The sequence below is a fragment of the Lolium rigidum genome, chromosome 3, assembly GCF_022539505.1.
Source record: "Lolium rigidum isolate FL_2022 chromosome 3, APGP_CSIRO_Lrig_0.1, whole genome shotgun sequence".
Classification (NCBI taxonomy): domain Eukaryota; kingdom Viridiplantae; phylum Streptophyta; class Magnoliopsida; order Poales; family Poaceae; genus Lolium; species Lolium rigidum.
The window spans coordinates 401,451,709-401,469,782 of record NC_061510.1 but is presented as its reverse complement, the minus strand read 5'-3'; the positions used below and the strand labels follow the sequence as shown (position 1 = coordinate 401,469,782).

Sequence of the window (18,074 nt, the reverse complement as noted above, 5' to 3'; positions counted from 1 at the left end):
TGGTATGTGGTCTCTTATGAACTTATTCATATGCTTGCAAGACATTTAGATGACATTCCACCGAGAGGGCCCAGAGTATATCTATCCGTCATCGGGATGGACAAATCCCACTGTTGATCCATATGCCTCAACTCATACTTTCCGGATACTTAATCCCACCTTTATAACCACCCATTTACGCAGTGGCGTTTGGTGTAATCAAAGTACCTTTCCGGTATAAGTGATTTACATGATCTCATGGTCATAAGGACTAGGTAACTATGTATCGAAAGCTTATAGCAAATAACTTAATGACGAGATCTTATGCTACGCTTAATTGGGTGTGTCCATTACATCATTCATATAATGATATAACCTTGTTATTAATAACATCCAATGTTCATGATTATGAAACTAATCATCCATTAATCAACAAGCTAGTTTAAGAGGCATACTAGGGACTTCTTGTTGTCTACATATCACACATGTACTAATGTTTCGGTTAATACAATTATAGCATGGTATATAAACATTTATCATAAACATAAAGATATATAATAACTACTTTTATTATTGCCTCTTGGGCATATCTCCAACAGGGTTTGGGAGAGGGGGGCTTGGGCGCCGGCCCTCAAAGGGGTGCGGCCAAGGTGGTGGCAAGAGTGGCCGGCCAGCCCCTCCCCTCCTCTCTTTATATAGGTCGAAGCCCCAAGGATTAGGTCAAAAGTCTCCGAATAAGACCCCAACATAAAACCTTCCATATGACCAAACCTAGGGGAGTGGGACTCCCCTTTCCTTTGGTGGGGTGGCCGGCCACCATGGGGAGGAGTCCACTTGGGACTCCTCCTCCCTTAGGCTGGCCGGCCAAGGTGGGTGGAGTCCCTCTAGGACTCCACCTTCCATGCTGATTTCTTCCGGACTCTTCTAGAACCTTCTAGAACCTTCCAAAAAAATACCGGATAATTTTCAAACCTAGAAAATGGCTTCCTATATATTAATCTTATTCTCCGAACCATTCCGGACCTCCTTGTGATGTCCTGGATCCCATCCGAGACTCCGAACAAAACTTCGAACTCCATTCCATATTTCCATATCTACTTAAACGACATCAAACCTTAAGTGTGTCACCCTACGGTTCGCGAACTATGTAGACATGGTTGAGACCACTCTCCGACCAAGAACCACTAGCGGGATCTGGAGAGCCATAATGGCTCCCACATATTCAACGATGACTTAGTGATCGAATGAACCATTCACATACGATACCAATTCCCTTTGTCACGCGATATTTTACTTGTCCGAGGTTTGATCATCGGTATCTCTATACCTTGTTCAACCTCGTCTCCGACAAGTACTCTTTACTCGTACCGTGGTATGTGGTCTCTTATGAACCATTCATATGCTTGCAAGCTAATATAGACGACATTCCACCGAGAGGGCCCAGAGTATATCTATCCATCATCGGGATGGACAAATCCCACTGTTGATCCATATGCCTCAACTCATACTTTCCGGATACTTAATCCCACCTTTATAACCACCCATTTACGCAGTGGCGTTTGATGTAATCAAAATACCTTTCCGGTATAAGTGATTTATATGATCTCATGGTCGAAAGGACTAGGTAACTATGTATCGAAAGCTTATAGCAAATAACTTAATGACGTGATCTTATGCTACGCTTAATTGGGTGTGTCCATTACATCATTCATATAATGACATAACCTTGTTATTAATAACATCCAATGTTCATGATCATGAAACTATGATCATCTATTAATCAACAAGCTAGTTAAGAGGCTTACTAGGGACTCATTATTGTTTACATAACACACATGTATCAATGTTTCAGTTAATACAATAATAGCATGGTATATAAACATTTATCATAAACACAAAGATATATAATAACCACTTTTATTATTGCCTCTTGGGCATATCTCCAACATCCATATCTACTTAAAACGACATCAAACCTTAAGTGTGTCACCCTACGGTTCGTGAACTATGCAGACATGGTTGAGACTCTTCTCCGACCAATAACCAATAGCGGGATCTGGAGATCCATAATGGCTCCCACATATTCAACGATAACTTAGTGATTGATTGAACCATTTACATACGATACCGATTCCCTTTGTCTCGCGATATTTTACTTGTCCGAGGTTTGATCATCGGTATCTCTATACCTCGTTCAACCTCGTCTCCGACAAGTACTCTTTACTCGTACCGCGGCATATCATCTCTTGTGAACTATTCACATGCTTGCAAGCTAATCAGACGACATTCCACCGAGAGGTCCCAGTGTATATCTATCCGTCATCGGGATGGACAAATCCCACTCTTGATCCATATGCCTTAACTCATACTTTCCGAATACTTAATCCCACCTTTATAACCACCCATTTACGCAGTGGCGTTTGATGTAATCAAAGTACCCTTCCGGTATAAGTGATTTACATGATCTCATGGTCGAAGGACTAGGTAAGTATGTATCGGAAGCTAATAGCAAGCTGAACTTAATGACGTGATCTTATGCTATGCTTTATTTGGGTGTGTGTCCATTATATCATTCATCTAATGACATAACCTTGTTATTAATAACATCCAATCTTCATGATCATGAAACCATGATCATGTATTAATCAACAAACTAGTTATACAAGAGGCTTACTAGGGACTCCTTGTTGTTCACATAACACACATGTATCAATGTTTCGGTTAATACAATTATAGCATGGCATGCAAACATTTATCATAAACACAAAGATATATTATAATAACCATTTTATTATTGCCTCTTGGGCATATCTCCAACATCCACCGCCCGTCATACCTAGTTAAGGCAAAGCCAGAAACACCAAGGTCACATGTCTCGTCATCATGCATGCAAGCCTCGCCGGAAAATGTGGTTATCAAAGGTCTTGCTGTGCCGGCCTTCATGTTCATCGCCAATTCGCCATCGCTGGCTAGGTACATCGCGTGGCACGCCATGCACATGCCGCTTCCCCGGTTTACCGCCCAGTAAAAGTCAGCCGCGAGCGTCGAGAGAAGCGAGGCGACCTTTTCTCGTGTTGTGCCTAAGACTAGTCACAATGAGAAGTATCATACACTAGTATCATGTACATGATACTAGTTTGTGATACCATTTCCACAATGCATAGTATCATAATATGGTATCATACTTATGTCATATTTAATATTTTGTAGAATCTCAATGCAAATGTGTGTACATGATGTATTGTCATGAAGTTTTCTAGGTTTATGTGTCATGATACGGTATCATATTATGATACTACTCTCATCTCTCACCTCATTAATTGATGTGACACATCAGATTTTTACCAACATGGCATGCATGATACTACTTATGATACTCCCATTGGGACTAGTTTTACGCTCATATGCTCGCATCGGCTTGGTGGCGAGTGTTTGAAATTCCATCACAGGTAGACCCTCTTTTCTGAAATCCAAACGGGAAATGTGTGGAGCAATATGCCGGGTAAACACTAAACAACGGAGGCCGATGGGACTCGTTTCGTCGGACCTCTCCAACCACGTCGATTTTTCTTTCCATCGGACGGCTCCCATTCCTTTTTTTCACACGTTAGACAGACTTTTGCCCATTCAAATCCGGAAATCACTAGCAGTTAGAGCATCTCCAGTCATACCCTCGGGAAGCTCCCCAGGGCCTCTTTTTTTCATCCGGACGGACGAAACTGGCCCAGTCACGCCCCCAGCTACTCGTTTTAGTCCGGATTTGGGCCTAAATCCGTCCGGACTCCCCAGGCCATCCTCGGTTTCCCGGGGTGCTACCGGGGACTCCGGATGGAGCAAATTCCGCGCTCTGGCCCGCGTGTCAGTGAAGATTCCGCGTTCTGGCCCGCGCAAATTCCCTTTGAGTATGCATAATGTTAGAGAAGAACATTGGGCCGCTACCTAAAGCCATGATTCATGGTGGAAGTTTCAGTTTGGACAACTAATCCTCAATCTCTTATGAGAATATTATGGAAAATCGTTGCTCCCCATACCAAAAATAGATCCAATCCGGACGAATTTTCATCTGGATTATGGCCCGGGGGCCTCCAACGGCTGGGGATGCTCTTAATACCTGCATTTATTCGTTGCCTTCCATAATGCCTCCCAAATCGTTGCCAGAACGCCGTCGAGCGACTTTCCCGTCCTCGTCGCCGTGCTTCCCGTTCGTCCCAAGCTCTCCTCCCTCGCCCCAATCTCTCACCACGCTTCATTTGTTAAAGTCCGCACCGGCGAGCGTGGCTGGTTTTTCTCGCGCGCCGGCGGTAGGCATGCGGCTTTCCCGGTTTCACTGATTGCTGGCCGATGCAGTAGGAGATCTAGGCTGCTCAATCCGGAAGAACCTCAACGCCGGAAGCTGTTCCACCTCGCATGGTGACCGTTTCGATCTCTTCGACGGCTACCGTGACCCGAGGAGAGGGTATTAGCTGCACTTTGGTTTCCATATTTGGGAGGAATCAGTTAACCAATTTGTGGTTATATTGTATCTGCTACTTTATAGATCTTTCCCAGGGTAAAAAAAATGTATTTTTCATGTTTACATGTACTTCTTGTCCATGCTTTCTTGTGTAAAGTATTATGTAATGATCGATGTTTGTACAATTGTCGGGAATCATTGTTATATTATACATTTCAAATTTGGCTGCTTTTACATAGATTATATTATGTTTCTTACAAACAGATTGCCGCATAGAGTTGTGATGGTGGCCAAGGAGAAGCAGAGTGGGTTTATGCTGATCAGCGTCTACTGTTTGAAGCACCGACGCTGCGATGAACTATGGACACCGTCGGAAAATCATATTGGCATGGTGCTCCATTAGGGTGACCACGTCCTGCTATCCTAGCACGGTAACGGCGCCATGATCGTGCACGCCGAATTAAGGCAGCGGCTTAATGGTTCGTGCCTTACAGAAGCAAGCATGGAATCAAACTGAACTTTTTATCCACGGGAAGCACCATCCTATTAGTTTGTAAGACATTTTATTTTTGTCGGAAGCGCATACTACCAAGCCAGCATGGAAGCAAACTGAAATTTTTATCCATGGAAGCACAATCCTATTAGTTTGTAGCACATTTTATTTTTGTCGGAAGCACATACTACCTCCGGTTCAAAATAATTGTCTAAAAGTGGATGTATCTATACAAAAACATGTCTAGTTACATATATTCTTGGAAAAATAATTTGAATCGAAGGGAGTGCCTCATTCCTATGAAACATGTGTAACAGGGAAATGTAATTATTTTTGTTGATGGAAGTATATTTATTTTTTATTCGAAGCAATATGCTACTGCATTGATTCGAAGCAGTATACCATGTGACATAAGACACAAACTTCTATTAATTCAAAGTAAGATTTTTTAACATAGAAGCAAATTCTTTGTCCACGGAAACCAGAAAAAACAGCAAAGAAAACGAAGTGTCTTTCGTGCCGAAGAAAAATTCAGTTGCGCCGGAAGCAGATTTGATTCCCATTGGAAACAAGTTTGTTGCTTTGGAAATCAGATTTGCACATCATCAGAAACTTTTGTTTCTTAAAATCAAGAGCAAATAAGAGTTCAAATCAGTGCTTCAATATTCTATGAGACATGCTTCAAATTTAAATATAGTGTGTTTCTATCAACTATATGGATTCTTCCAGCTTCGTACCTTGCACTGTTTGCAAGACACAAATCTCTATTACAGATCAAAACATCGTCCAATTGCATGACATGAGAAGCAACCTCTAAGAAAATTTGAAACAAGATTTCCTTTCCTATGGAAGCATAACGCATGATCTAAATTGGCTACAATAATTAATTTCCTAAACACTGGAGCGGCAACAGATGATCTGGCGTGATTTACGTGGGTAGTTATTAGGAAGAAAATCGGGAAAACTGATGTGGATGCTTCTTTTAAATGGGCCGTCCATCCTACGCTCCATATAGGAATGATCGAAGGGCGCGGGAGTGGTCCGATGTGAAGCTAAAAGTCGGAAGCCGGTTCCTAGATTTGGGCGTGCGGGTCGATTGCAGTGAATGGTGAACTCCCGGTGATGCCTGCGTTGTTCGTGAAGCTGTGCACAGGCTGAACAATTTTTTATACCTTGTGGTTGTAATTATAATTGCCTAATTCTATGAGCTACGGGTTTGTGTGCGGATGTGAAACGGGCATCGTCGCTCGATGCAGTTGAGTGACGCAGGCGCCGTGTACTTAGACTGGCCACACTTGTGCTAAAAAAGCTAGGGATTCAAATGCCCAATCGAACAGGTTTAATACACTGTGGTACGTCGATTCAATCTGTGTTTTAGAGGCACAAGTCACTGACTCTGTTAGATATATGCCTTCGCACAATTCTAGACATCGGAGAGATGGGTCTTGCTGCTCCTCAGAGCTCACGTCTAAGGCTGCTGTTGAAGAGGGTATGGGTTAATCCAAATCCAAACACAAATTCATCCATATTCGCCCGATTGTAGATTATCTATATTCAAAATAATTAAGTACTTTTTGAAATAGGCTTTCGCTCCGCTTTATAAATAAAGCAACCACATCTATACAAGGTTCGGAACCAATAAAAAACTAAGAAAAACAATCTGCTGGGGCAACAGCACAAGTATGCCCAAACAAGAAGAAAAACGATACATCCCTAAGACGTAGGGCAACTCATTGACTCGATTGCGTAGATAAACGGTGCGCCACTGAAAGAAGGTTCTCCAGCATGTCGTCTAGTCGGTCCCTATCCCGCTGCCTACAGAGCGTCAACGATGGATTCAATAAAAGTCAAGAATTTAAGAACAAAGTCAGAGGTCTGTTGCAGATACGTTCAATCATCATCTTGTTGCGAACATTTCATAGGGTTCAAGTCATGGCCGCAAACACTAACCAGAAAAGGTGTCTCCTCCTACCAGTATGGTTTGGTTCGCATTTAACTTCAGAAGTGTTAGTTACAGAATGCATCAATCCAAATTCAAATCCATCGGCAGCTAGCATCACAACGGTGGCTCATGAGTATGACACAAAAAAAAGGATTAGTAAACACATCTATGTTAATGTATGTTAATGTTCCCAAAGGACCGTGACAACATGAAAACAGTGATAGACTTGGATGCCATCTATGTTAATGTCGGCAACCTCGCAGAATCAATTGCACCACGTAAGAAGTTGACCAACATAGAAATTTGTCATCAACATCATCAAAAGGGAAAATCAAAATCCCAAGAAGTATATTTTGCCTCTACGCATCTCTATAAAATCCCCCAACTTCCTTTTTATGTGCTTTTTGTCGGGTATATTTTTAATATATGTTTTATCTCTCCTTTTTTGTTTGCCCATATGATGTATATTAGTAACTAATTTGTCGCATTAAACTACACATCTCCATAAATTATTTTTTATTCTTGTTCTTCAATTTATGAAAGTGTTAGGTTTTGAAATTTCCAATAATTTAAAAGTGGAGGGAGCATTAGTGCCCATATGTCAAGCACACTTTTCGCAAACTTTGTAATTGTTTTTAGACAGAGGAGCTTACTGATTGAGGCCGTCTCCTCAAGCGAAACAAACTCCAAATGTCTTGCAGTAAATAAAAATTCGAGATGTACATTTTGAAATGATAACTCATGTTGGCACTCCATAATAACTCTGTGCGACTTCATCTCCAGACTCGCGCACCTTCTGCTCCACAGACGCCCCCCTCGAGCGCCGAAGCATGGCGCGCATGGCCGGCGTAGCGTACGACAACGTCGCCTCGTCGTCTGCCGCCGCCTCGCCGAACGCCTCAAATGACTCCTGCTGCTGCCTCGAGTTGGCACGCTGCTGCGCGTGCGCGCTCATGCCGGCGAGCACATAGGCCCGCCCTGAGCCTTCGTACCTCGCTCGGCTAGACACGCGCTCCCGCATCTCCCGTAGCTCGCCGGCCAGCCCGACGATCACCGCGTCGCCATCCCCCGACTGCGCCACCAGCCGCTCCCGGTTCTCCAGTATCTTCACTGCCTCCTCGTGCGCGCCCTGCTCCGCCGCCGCCCTCGCCGCCGCGATGTCCTCCGCCGCCTCCACCCGCACGCGCTCCCGCTCCACCTCCGCCGACCGCTCCGCTTCACCTGCGTCCTCTGGCCTCGCCACCACCGCCTTCTCGGCCGTCACGCTGACGTTCCCGCCGGTCGCGGCGTCTCTGTAGCTGCACACCACGTTCACCAGAACGGTGTCGCTTTCTGAATCCTTTGCGGCTTTTGGCACGGCGAGGAACAGCAGGAAGCGCCTCTCCTCGTCGGCGTACAGCTCCCCGACCTGGACCGTGGCCTCGCGCCCGTCCTCGTGCACGCGGCTCTCGTAGCGGCCGGACCTGACCGACACTACACGAACCCCCGGATGCACGGACGTGACGGCGATACGCGCCTCCTGCACCACCACGGACAGCAGCCCGCCGATGCACTGCGCGAACGCGTCCTGGATCACCGCCTCCTTCTCGATGAACGAGAACGTGCCGCCGGTCGCCTCGGCGATCACGTGCATCGCCGCCGCGTCGTGGTCTTTGCCGAACCCGAACGTGTGGATCGGCGCCGACCACTCGCTGCCTGCACGCAGGAACGAGGGCGGGACGAGCGCCTCGTAGTCGCTGCCCCCTCGTCTCACCGCGGTGAAGGTGTCCTGGCCGTCGGAGAGGAGCACCACGCTGGAGACGGCGTTCCTGTGGCGGCGCTCGTCGAGCACCCTGGCGGCCGTGCGGAGCCCCGCGGCGATGTTGGTGCCGCCGCCCGCCTTGAGGGAGTCCACGGCGCTCACCGCCAGGGCCTTCCCGGCGTCCGTCATGCGCACGAGCCTGGTCACCCGGCGCGCACCGGAGGAGAAGGACACGACGGAGAGGCGGTCGTCGGGGCCGAGGTTGTCGATCACGAACCGCATCGCCTGCTTCAGCAGCGCCAGCTTCTGCCCGTGCATGCTCCCGCTCACGTCAAGCACCGTGACGAGGTCCAGCGGGGCTCGTGGTTGCGCGTCGCCTGCCGATCCGGCGTCGGTCATCCCGGGAGCCTTGAGGTGCACGAGCACGGCGAAGCTGTCGCTGGACGAGTTCCTGGCGACGGCCGAGTACTCGGTGTGCGTCTTGACGACCACTGTTCCGTTGGACGCTGCGCCTGCTGGAGCTGGCTGCCGGTTGGCCGTCACCTGCTCGTCGTCATCGAAGACGACGACCGGATCCGCCGTCTGGCTGTGCCGTTGCCAATACTGCAGATATATGCGCACAACGCATTGAGATCTATTATAACTGAATCGAGTTTACCCTATTAGTACAGTAGGAAAATCAAACGTTAAAAGAGAATTCCAATATTACCTGATCATTGCCCCCCATCACTGCAGGGTGCTGTGGAAATTGATACGAACAAGTTAGCAGGGTGGCACTAACATACTAGATTGAGCATGAAGATCTGGAAGCTTGACTAAATATTACTTGCTGGATTACAATAATCAAACTTTGTAATCGCAAGTCCGTAGATCGAAGAAATAATTTCAAAAAAGAATCATGTTTGTACTACTTGTTAGAACTTACGTGTGTTGCTCCATCCCCTCCTTGGGTCCAAGAAACCAGAAAGAGTGCTAGTAGTACACAGAGGTGCACATGATCATGCCGCATCTTGAGATCACCAACGATTTTCTTGAGATTGAGAGAGATGAGCGCCTCGATTCCTAGCTTGGCATATGGTTAAATAGATAGCAAGACGCGTCCTTTACTGGGGAGGAATTTTTTTTTTTGACTCAATTTACTGGGGAGGAATTTATTGTACACACGGGACATATCTTTTGCCTTTTGGAGGTGATTACGCGAGCGAACCAATGAGAATTAGCCACGTGGCAGAAAAATCCGTGGGGAAAAAAGTTGCCATCTCACCACGCGTGAGAATCACACAGACAAGGTTTGGTAAATCTGGAATTCTAAACCATGCCAAGCAAACAAACATATCAAAGTTAGCGCATAAGGCTGGTGCCAATGGGGGCGGGAGTGGAGGCGCTACCGCCCAGCGCGGGGCGAGAGGCAGGCGGGAGAGGGGCGGGACGGTAGCGTCGGGCGGTGGCGCGGGCGCCCGGCGTTAGGGCGCGGTACTGCCCGCCTATAGCCCACGTTGGAGGCGAGAGCGGGGCGAGAGGGAGGCGATAGCGGTGCTAGTGGGGGCGGTAGGGAGGCGGTAGGGAGGAGAGAGAAGTGAGAGCTGGCACTATAGCCCGTGCACTGGCACCGTGGGGTGAGAGTGAGGGAAAAGCTGACGTGGCGAGGCTATAGTGGGGTGATGCATTGGCACCAGCCTAAGGGCATGTACAATGGTGATATCTTAGCAGTGCCACGTAGGATAAATGCTGATGTGGAGGAAAGAGAAAGATGAAAAAAAGACTTTGCCTTCTCTTAGCTAAGAGATGATCTCTTAGCACAATCTCTCTCACCACAAATTTAGGATGTCTCGTTACTAAAGATAAGACTAAAAAATAACCCATTGTACATCATGTTTTATTGTTATATCTAGATTACGTAGCAGTGTTAAGATAAGACGGTCTTATCAACCATTGCACATGCCCTAATGCCCTATTTGTGAGATTGGAGTGGAAGATACAAAGCATATGCTCTTCCATTGCTCACGCGCCAGCCTATTTGGAGAAAGCTTGGGTTGGAGGAGTTAATCGATCAAGCTTGTGTCAATGATCGCACGAGACAAGCTGTTTTGGAATATCTTTTATGTTCTGAACATGACTTCCCTATGATATTGGAACAGTCAAGTATACCTGAACTAATCGCAATCGGAAGATGGTACCTCGGCAAACTGCTCATGGTGAAAAGGTGAAGGACCCAGCAGGTACGGCCTTGACTATTGGAGCACTATATTCTAACTTTATCACTGCTCATTCTCCTAAACCGAAGTTGCGAAGAAATGGTTGGACAAAGGTCCGCAGAATTTTGTAAAGCTTAATGTTGATGCTTCGTTCGATGCGGATGTTCTCCCTGGCATTATAGGCCCAGTAATCAGTGATAGTTGCGGAAACTTCGTTCTTGCGAGTAATAACAAGCTAGAATTTATCTACGGCGTGTTAATTGTTGGCCTTAAAACAAGATTTAATTTTGGCTCAAACAATTTGATGCAACAGAGTTATATATGATGTTGATAGTCTCAATGTTGGTCCAAGCAATGAGGGAGGCTACTCAATATGAGCTTCAGCTGCAATCCTTGATGACTGCTATCACCTGGTTTTCAAATTTTAAAAGGTCAAGTTTGAACATAATTTTCATGAAGCAAACTCGGTAGCTCATGAATTAGCTAGGCTAGCTCGTGGATCTGATCAAGAAGTCTGGTTAGATGAGCCCCCCCGGTTTCTATTGTACCTTTTCTAGTCAATGATGTAACTTCTATTTGATTGAATAAAGGGGTATGTTTATGTCAAAAAAATCCCCTATCTTTTTAACCAAGGAAATTCATTAACTTAACCTACGAGTACAGCTCAAAATTAATTAATTTCCTTCATTCTTCCATAACTCATGGCACTTAATTGTTTTTTTCTGTGGAGATCTTCCATATACTATCAAACAGTAATTGATTTTGTTGATAATATGGTATGTTATATATGGATGTACTTTCCATATCTCGGCATCATTATTCCTTGATTAAACTATATGCCTCGGTCTCAAGTATATCCAGCGTGGACGCCTGGTGGAGTGGTGCAATCCAAAGGGTTTGGGTAAATTAGATGTACCATCGCTTGTCTTTTCATTGGGCACACCGGGAGCTCAGGTGACTAGCTTGACATGGCACTTAACTCACGATCGATTGGCCGAACTACTGATACATGTTGTTTCTTTTTGAGTATGCGGCTTGTTTCTTTTCCACCGTTTGGTTTATGTGTTGCCATTAGATGACTTCTGGTTCATGGTAAAATCAGAGGCGGAGAATATCATAAAGACCGGATTTGAAGATTAACGATTAAAGGTTTGAGTCTCTATGTTATTGAGGAACTTGCTTGGTATTCTGGATTTCGCAGCATCAGTATGCCAATGTGGGCGGCAGCACAAGTAAAGTTCGAAGTCTTACCTCTCAGGGTGAAAATCTAAGGTCTGACTTTAAGGTTGTGCCTGGCAATGGCTTTGTTGAAGACATCATTTTGAGAGTGAAGATTATCTTCAGGGTGAAAACTTAAGATCTTTCGATCGGACGACGACAGCGCTTGTGCACTATTCCCTTCTTGGAGGCGTCGTTTTTGGATAGCCTGGAGTTCACGTGTTGTCTTGATGGTGGATGTACTATTGCTGCTAGGGCTAGAATACCGTAGCGGAACTTTTTTTTCTTCTTTTAGTATTTTGGTTTTTTTGTGTGCATCCGTACTATCAATAGGGTATTGTGTTGTTGCAGAGACTGAGTGTAATTGGTTTCCTTCGATATTAATATATTCCCTTTATCAAAAAAATATGCGGCATGTTTCTTTTTGGTATGCTGGGCCTTCTAGCTCATGGGCTTTTCCTATGTAAGGTGGTGATAGGCTGGACAAGATTATTTTCGGTCATTTTGCTTACATAGCAAACGAAGACACTTTCCGCTTAAGAAAAGCAAAGGGAGACACTAGAAAGTGGGAGACACATGCTTCACTTTTTTTTTTTATCTCCCATAAAAATAACTCTTGTGCTAATTTCAGGTTGATCGGGAATTACATTAATTTAACATCAACTCGACAGCCGTTAGATTTACATCGTGATTCGTGCATACAAGAATTACATATGGATGTGCATGGATGTGTAATTGTACATACATGTGCAATTGCATATCCTTTCCCTTAGTTGCATGTAAATTACACATGAAACCAGGTTGATCAGGAATTAAGCTAATTCTTAGGCCAACCGGAAATTAGCCATGTCCTAAAAAAAACAGTTGCAACTCCACTGACAAAATATTAGTTTCAACCTATGCGTAATTAAGAAAACAAAAACGTGCTGCAAACCCATGCAATTTTTACTAAAATATCTTAGTTGCGGCACATGTGCAATTGAAAGTTTTTTTTGTCGATACATGCAAATAATAGGATTTAGTTGGTTAGTCAGTTAACCGAGTAGTAGGTTCCTGGAAAATAAATTCCCTACAAACCTGGTATCCAAAAGCTGTGCATGATTGATCGATCGAAAAGCACATTACATCGATCGATCGAAGAAATCGAGCGCGCGGGACAGGGAGACGGACTACACAGCACGATGCTTCTTCTCGCCTTGCGGGGCGCACTCGGTGGACGCGGACGGCCTCTTCACCTCGCGAGCCAGATGCGGCGGCGCGCACAGCACCGTCACCGTTTTGAAGGAGTTCTGCGGCGCCTGGTCTAGCTCGGACGTCGACGACGGCCGCCGCGGCTTCTGTGCCAAGGAGCGCGCGTGCGTGTGGTCTTGCGAACCTTCCTTCCGGGCGCGGCGAGGGGCGGCCGGAGTGCACCGGGGCTTCTTTCCTTGGGCGGCGGTCGACGGCGTCATGTTATTCAGCTGATCGCGAGACGCCTGCGGTACCGGCGCGTACAGCGCTAGCACCGTGACGAGGCTGAACCCGTTTTCCGGCGGCGGCGGCGGCGGGCCCGGCTTGTTAGCTGACGGCGGATTGCGGCAGAAGCAGGGCTTGGGTCGATCCTCCGTGCCGCTCCGCAAGATGGTATCGATGAACAGCTGCTCCCTGCCCGCTTCTATTTCCCGTATCCAGAACTCCACCCGCTGCTTGTCGGTGAACCCCTCGTTGTCGCCGACTGCCTTGTTCTTGTCCATGGTCGTCGTAGTACGTGTGCACGGGTTCCCGATCGATCTGCAACAGACCTAAATCTAAATGTGATTCTGCAGCTGTAGCAGGGCGCGTGTATAAGAGTGAATATGATGCGAGGTCGGACTCGGAGACGACGGGCAGAATAACTAGACTTGTTTTCCTAGTTACTACTAGCAACAAGTGTTCTTTTTTTTCAGGCTAGGCAGAGTATCGGCCAAGTTTGCACTTCTTCTTTTCAGGCATCCAACAACGGATTCTAGTTACCAAATTAGAAACGACTCGTAGCTCGTAAGGTCTCTACTCTCTAGCAATCCATAAGTAAAGCCGATCCTCTTAGCGTGCACTATACTACACATCAAGCAAAAGAACCCATCATCGTTTCTCGACCAGATTTTCTTCTCTGTCTCAACAGCCAGCAATGGAAGTGCCGAGGAACCCGACGGCGCAGGCCGACACTGGCGGCCTGGCGGCGCTCTCTGCCAGCCTCGCGAGGTGTCTGGCCGAGGAGAACGCGGACAGCAACCTCGTGTTCTCCCCACTGTCCATCTACGCCGCGCTGGCGCTCCTGGCCACCGGCGCCCGGGGCGCCACCCTGGACGAGATCCTCCGCGTGGTGGGCGCGCGGTCACGCGGCGAGCTCGAGGAGTCCGTCGCCGGCGTCGTCGAGACCGCGCTCAAGGACGAGTCCGGCGCCGGCGGTCCACGCATCGCGTTCGCGTGCGGCGTCTGGAGCGAGCTCACTTGCCCGCTGAAGGCCGCCTACCGCCGCACCGTCGTGGACAAGTTCAGCGCCGAGGCCAGCAGCGTCGACTTCATCAGCAACCCGGAGGCGGCACGGGACCAGATCAATGCCTGGGTCGCAGAGGCCACGCACGATGTGATCGGTTCTGTCTTTGGTCCGGGATCAATCACCACGCTCACCCGCGTCGTGCTCGGCAACGCCGTATACTTCAAGGGCAAGTGGGTTAACCCCTTCAACGAGAAGCGCACCAAGGACAAGCTTTTCTACCGGCTGGACGGCAGCACCGTCGACACGCCGTTCATGAAGAGCCTGTCGTCCCAGTTCATCGCCGTGCATGATGGGTTCAAGGTGCTCAAACTCCGGTATGAGATGGCAGTTCCGCAAGGTAATCCGTTTGGCTAGTGTGTTGATCCTTTCAATCTTCCTGTTATCCCACACTATGGGTGCTCCGATTATATATATGACATCATTCTGTTATGCTGACATGTTGACAGGCTATGTACCCTCTAATCGTAAGAAGCGTAAGAGGATGTCCTCTGGTCGTAACAAGCGCACGAAGTTCTCTATATGTATCTTCCTTCCAGATGACCATGATGGCTTGCCAAACCTAGTTGACATGATAGCATCACAGCCTGGCTTCCTGCACCAGCACCTGCCCAAGGAGAAGGTCGAAGTTGACGAATTCCGGGTGCCCAAGTTTAAGTTGTCCTTCGAAAGCAGCGTCGTCACTATTCTTGAGAAGCTAGGGCTTAAATTGCCGTTCGGTGATCAAGCCGATCTGTCTGACATGGTAGAGCCTAATGACTCTGGCTTGCCAACGGTCTTGAACGACATCATCCACAAGGCGGTCATCGAGGTAAACGAGGAAGGCACCGAAGCAGCGGCAGTCACCTTTACGGATTTTGAGTATGGATGTGATATGCCGGAGTCGCCACCTCCTGGGGTGGATTTTGTAGCTGACCATCCCTTTGCATACTTCATAGTGGAGGAGGTGACTGGCGCAGTTATATTTGCAGGGCGCGTCCTAGATCCGTCGATAGAGAACTAGGCCATCTCAAACTCGTGATTTTGATTTTACCAGCACAATGTTCGTGCGATTGCCACCAAGTTATAATAATTAGTACTCAGTGGAAGCAGCATTACTTTTACATATAAGTATCATTTTATTCTACTATATTTAACACTAAAATATTGAATGAACAACTCTTTCGAATAGTAAGAGCATCTCCAGCTAGCCGTTGGAGGCCCCCGGGGCACAATCCGGGATGAAAATTGGTCCGAATTGGACCTATTTTTTACATGGGGAACAACGATTTTCCAGCTGTCGTTGGGCTAGTTTTTTGCTACTTTTCACTGACACGCGGGCAGAGCGTGGAATTTGCTCCATCCAGAGTCCCCGGCAGCATCCCAGGGAACCGAGGATGGTCTGGGGAGTCCGTAAATCCGGACGAAAACGAGAAGCTGGGGACGTGATTGTGCCGTTTTCGTCCATCCAGATAAAAAAAAGGGGTCTTGGGGGCCTTCCCAGGGGCATGGCTGGAGATGCTCTAATAATCGGAGGCTTACTGAAATTCTACCAATAATGGGACACATTAGTCTCCTAAAATTACTTATTCTAGATGTTTATTGCGATGGGTTGAATTTATATTGAAAATATATCGGTATGTTGCATGCATTTGTATTTCATGCTTGCGGATTGGGTGTTGGGACCTATTTCCATCTACTTTTGGACCTAATGGGATTTACTTCGATACACTATTTGAATTGTACAACAAATTGTGATGATATCAATCTTTTTTGAGAATACTTTGATGAGATAAACTAGTAAATGTGATGTAATATCCTTTGAAAACCAATTAGAAAGAATTGAACTTTGAAGGCTAATGAGGAAAAACGGCGTGCAATACTTACGAAAATCCACTTTGTGAATAATAATTTTATCAAAAATTGAACCATTGATCTATCTGCAGCAGCATGGCGAGGCAGGATTCAACGTTTGAGGACGTCAAACCTGTTAATCTTCATTAGAGGTAGGTGGCCAAGAAGCCTAATTCTCACGAAAAAATGACACAGACACACACACGCTCACAGGCACGCGCACGTGCACGCACACACACATGCACACACACGACAAGGACTAAAGAATGTTGAGATTTATTGAGCGTAGCTTCTCCCGATGTCGATCGTAGCGCCCCGCAGCCACTAACCAGTCGAGAGGTGTTAGCGCGCACATGTGATGAACCCATGAATGGCGAGAATCCGTACTTCACGATGACTAGCTTTCCTGTGTGGATATTGTATGTGAGGATCTCGATCCGGTCATGGAGGAGCCAGTGGATTACATCGCCAGGGAGGATGTAGAACCCCTTCTGCTCTTCGAATGGCCTAGAGTGACTTACATATTTATTGATCTATCCCCATCTTATGCCGCGGGTATCTGACGGCATTGAGGTCTGGAGTCTCATAGTGCATCCCTTGTCAAGCCTATCTGTGTGGTGGATGTTCATTTCAGCGAGGAGCAACGAGAAGGAGGAGCAATTGATGTCGCCCGGGCGGTGAGCATTACGCAGCTTCTAATTGAAGACTTGTCGTCCATGGAGATGTCCAGCAGTTCAGAGATGAAGGTGCGGGTGTCAATGATAGGGCCATACATGTACAACTCGGAACCGGAAATCTTTGCCTTTTGGGGTGACAAGGAGACAAGGCAGAAAACGACGATACCACAACACAACATCAATGAGTCATAATATCGGAAGATGTACAGCGTGACGCAACGGGCGTGAGGTGCTTGTCGATGAAGTCCGAGGCGGCGAGTGTGGCTAGAAGCATCAGGGAGACGAGCGGCATGCGTGGGTGGTAGTGGCGGATGTGGAGGCGCGCGAGGACGCAGTAGGTTGGGGGCATGACACATGCGGCTTGCTGGTGGATGAAGTTATTGTGAGGATGCAGCGAGGGCATAGCGAACAAGGGTCATTGCCTCAAAGCACACGACGATCTCCAACACAAGATCCACTTGTAGGGTCGGCGCGCCGCAGCATGTGGATTAGGTTGCAGATGACCTGCTAGGAGAGCTTCCCTCTAGTAAACACTACTAGGAAAAGGCCTAGCCGTAAGACTGCCAGCAGTGGCGCACCATGACTGCCGTGCGCCACTACTACTTAGCAGTGGCGCACCACAAAACGGTGGGCCACTGTTACAAAAGTAGTAGTGGCGCACCTTGTTTGTGGTGCGCCATAACTAAGTGCTGACAGGAGGCCAGGTCCTCCCCCAACCTAGTAGTGGCGCACGTCTCTGGGGTGCGCCACTGCTAAATTGCTTACCTATGGCGCACGTTGGTGAGGTGCGTCACTGCTGGGAGGTGTCCAGAGCCCCTTTAGAGATGATAGGCTTAGCAATGGCGCACTTCAGTGGTGCGCCACTGCTACATAGCTTACCTATGGCGCATAGCATGAGGTGCGCCACTGCTAGGAGGTGGCCAGAGCCCCCTTTAGCGGTGAGAGGCTTAGCAGTGGCGCACCACCTAGCAGTGCGCCATTGCTATGTCACACTAGCAGTGGCGCACGGCTAGGTGGTGCGCCACTGC

At 47.3% G+C, this 18,074-nt stretch overlaps 2 protein-coding genes across 2 annotated transcripts; one reads left to right on the top strand and one right to left on the bottom strand.

Annotated features, from left to right (window-relative positions):
• Window positions 1–7,606: 7,606 nt before the first annotated feature.
• On the bottom strand, window positions 7,607–9,642 carry LOC124697775 (E3 ubiquitin-protein ligase WAV3-like). The gene is made up of 3 exons (XM_047230318.1): window positions 9,534–9,642; window positions 9,318–9,347; window positions 7,607–9,211 (listed from the first exon to the last, which is right to left on the bottom strand). Exons 1-3 carry the CDS (start codon window positions 9,615–9,617, stop codon window positions 7,607–7,609), a joined length of 1,719 nt encoding a protein of 572 aa, XP_047086274.1. The 5' UTR covers window positions 9,618–9,642.
• A 4,525-nt stretch (window positions 9,643–14,167) lies between these two features.
• On the top strand, window positions 14,168–15,539 carry LOC124697774 (putative serpin-Z8). Its single transcript, XM_047230317.1, has 3 exons — window positions 14,168–14,275; window positions 14,351–14,839; window positions 14,877–15,539. The coding sequence occupies exons 1-3, from the start codon at window positions 14,168–14,170 to the stop codon at window positions 15,537–15,539; spliced, it is 1,260 nt and encodes a 419-aa protein (XP_047086273.1).
• Window positions 15,540–18,074: the final 2,535 nt, after the last annotated feature.

Bases quoted from the DNA above. Each gene is read 5' to 3' on its own strand.
- LOC124697774 (XM_047230317.1), top strand. From the start codon at position 14,168: ATGGAAGTGCCGAGGAACCCGACGGCGCAGGCCGACACTGGCGGCCTG. The intron at 14,276-14,350 runs GTGTTCTCCCCA...ACCCTGGACGAG, and splicing joins AGAACGCGGACAGCAACCTC to ATCCTCCGCGTGGTGGGCGC. The intron at 14,840-14,876 runs GTGCTCAAACTC...CAGTTCCGCAAG, and splicing joins CCGTGCATGATGGGTTCAAG to GTAATCCGTTTGGCTAGTGT.
- LOC124697775 (XM_047230318.1), bottom strand. From the start codon at position 9,617: ATGCGGCATGATCATGTGCACCTCTGTGTACTACTAGCACTCTTTCTG. The intron at 9,348-9,533 runs GTAAGTTCTAAC...CAATTTCCACAG, and splicing joins GAGGGGATGGAGCAACACAC to CACCCTGCAGTGATGGGGGG. The intron at 9,212-9,317 runs GTAATATTGGAA...ATATATCTGCAG, and splicing joins TGATGGGGGGCAATGATCAG to TATTGGCAACGGCACAGCCA.